Genomic DNA, 2,692 nt, shown 5'->3' on the forward strand with positions numbered 1-2,692 from the left:
AAACGGTTACAAAGAAACATCAGCACTGCCGATACTGTAGATCTGTCTCTGTACAGTTTAGTCAAAAACACCATTAGTAAAGACTTGGGAACCCATATCGAACACATTCTGACAGCTCAACCCTCCAAACTAAAAACTGGACAGAACAAAGTGAAAATATATTTGAACATCGAATATTTTCTAATATGTGAACAACATGAAGTGGACTTTGTTTCCATTTGCTTACGCATTGTCACTTCTGAGACAAGACAATGACACACTTTCAAGAGTACCCCTCATGATTTTCAAAAAAAAAAGATCAGATGCTGTTTAAGTTTAGGTTTGTTCACTTAAAACAAGTCATTGCAGCTCTACTTCATTATAATGTGCCTTACCTCTGCTGTGATGGCCAGGAATCCGCACTGCCACTTGTCCTGTTGGGTTTGTTTCCCTTAAGGGCAAAGTCTACCTGCTATCAGTCAGTTCCCAAAGAGACAGGACGTTGGCTCCAGGGGAAAGGAAAGGGAAGGATGTAACCCTCATTAGGGTCAATGAGACACTCTGATCAAGTTCTTAAAATGTCATTAAACCAACCATGTTGGCACTTTATCAGGGCAAACTGTCGTCACCTTTTTTTTCACTATGTTGATCCACACAGGCCTTTAGAATAAGTTTATACTGGTGTCTTCACACAATTTAACAAAGATTTTTTTTATTTAAATTCTGTGTAATGATACATTATTAGCACTCTGTACATGATAAACCTGTAATAATTAATCTTGAATTGCACAATAAGGTTAAAGCAGCTCAGTGGCAGCCTGTGAAATACCCTAAGTCATGTGACCTTAGGTACACACTGATAGCAACCTGTCAGCAGAAACCATCCAGTAAAAAAGAAACAAATGATGGATGCCAGCAGTCCAACCTACACAGAAGGATTATGGGAAGTGACTCACACTGAGAAAGATTAGCTAAAGACATACTGTACGCTGAAAATACATCAAGCAATGTAGGTCAATCCATTCTTAGTTCTTCTCCATGAAGAACTGCCATGGAAAGGGATATAGAAGACCACCTCCATGAATGAGAAACCACTTCAGGATGAATCAGTTTTCACTGAAAAACCATAGCTCAAGTAAATTGTAATTTCCACTTCGTGGCCTTGATTGAATTTGATTACACTATGCATTAAGTATTTTGATGTGATATTTAACGTTCTAATGCCTCAGATACATCAATAGATATGAATCTCAAGATGAAAATCCAGCCTCTTTTTATGTTATAGATGAAAAACAAACAGTCCTCCTGCCTCATGAACAAACACTTCTACAACTCTGGGTTTTGATTTGAACTACAATGAAGCAGCAGAAGATACACACAAAAAATATTTTTAAATTTTTGTATCAGCAATTACAGGTGATATTATTTATATACATTAGTATATATGATGGTATACAGGTGCCAAAAAATAAATTCCAAACTCAGCGTATCAGCACACATCACAAATAAAGAGAACTTCTGCTAAGGAAGAGTGGTCAAGCCAAAGCATTCATACATACAGTAAAGCAAACACTGGGGGGCACTAGTCTCCTGTGCTTCTTCTGCTAATTGCAGTGATTTTGTTGTGACGCTCCCCCTTCTCTCTTTGCCACCTCCTCACCCAACCAGCAGCGCCAAATCCTCCAGAGAGCTCCCATAAGCCAGCTGCCCGTTCATTTTAACTACTGAATCAAATCCATCACTTCTCTCACATACATGTGATCTTTTCTGTTTCTGTCAAAGTGTTGCTAACACTAAAGGAGCCATTGTTTTTCCTGCCTACACTGCAATGAATAAGGACTCATTTAAAATAAGGATAAATAAAGACTTGCCACATAGTAGCATGCACATCATATTTGAAGGCAGAGACATTTCTGCCACACAAAGAGATTCTCACTCTATTTTCTGCTGATTGGTGTGTATTAGTCAACACGGGCTCGATTTACACTGCCTGCTCAAATCTCATGAGCTTGCTCTCACTTATTTATGAGGTCTGAGCTGGATTTGAATGGGTGGCAAAACAAACAAAGACACATTTGAACAAGCAGGGGAAATATGGCCTGTGTTGACACACACTGATCAGCGTGGAGCCCAGTGCAAGGCTAAATTTAACAGAGATCTGATCATCTCACCTCTGTCCAAACAGGGCACAAAGCTGAAGCCACACAGAGCAGAATGTGTGCAGAGCAGAGATCTGTGTCCAGGCCATGAGATATCGGGTGGATGAAGGGACAGAAGGAAAGATGAAAAGAAGAAAAGACATTGAGTGGAAGAATGGAAGAAAGAAAGAGGATGGAAGGAGACAGCCAGATTAACAAAGGATTAATGGAAGAATGAAAGAGGAAAAGAAAGGCAGAAGAAACAGAATATGTCCTACTGCAGTGCAGATGGACTGACAGCTCTGATTTGTCAGACTGATACTATGCTCTCTGGGGGTTTTGGGACTGAGGATCACAGAGGGGGTGTTCTGGTGGTGTCACTGGAAAAGGAGAGACGTAGCCATCATGTGAGTCTCTCTGTCTGTCACATGCATCTGTGAATTACTGCTTCCCGGCTGTTCTGGCCATGGAAGGATTTATTCGGAGAATTGAAATGGTGGTTTGTGTTGCCTCAGAGAGCCCCAGTGCAGGTGTGAAGGTCTTTGACACTAGATGTCTCTTCATGTCTAATTTAC

General features: G+C 40.4%; 1 protein-coding gene across 1 annotated transcript in view; it reads right to left on the reverse strand.

The window, feature by feature from the left end:
- Positions 1 to 1,695, reverse strand: part of LOC109958337 (protein lifeguard 1) — a 9,191-nt gene extending 7,496 nt beyond the window's left edge. Inside the window, exon 1 of the mRNA XM_020596883.1 lies at positions 1,640 to 1,695. Within this exon, the coding sequence (XP_020452539.1) occupies positions 1,640 to 1,695 (56 nt within the window). The remainder of the gene's footprint in view (positions 1 to 1,639) is intronic.
- Positions 1,696 to 2,692: the final 997 nt, after the last annotated feature.

The sequence above is a fragment of the Monopterus albus genome, unplaced genomic scaffold, assembly GCF_001952655.1.
Source record: "Monopterus albus unplaced genomic scaffold, M_albus_1.0 scaffold31.1, whole genome shotgun sequence".
Lineage (NCBI taxonomy): Eukaryota > Metazoa > Chordata > Actinopteri > Synbranchiformes > Synbranchidae > Monopterus > Monopterus albus.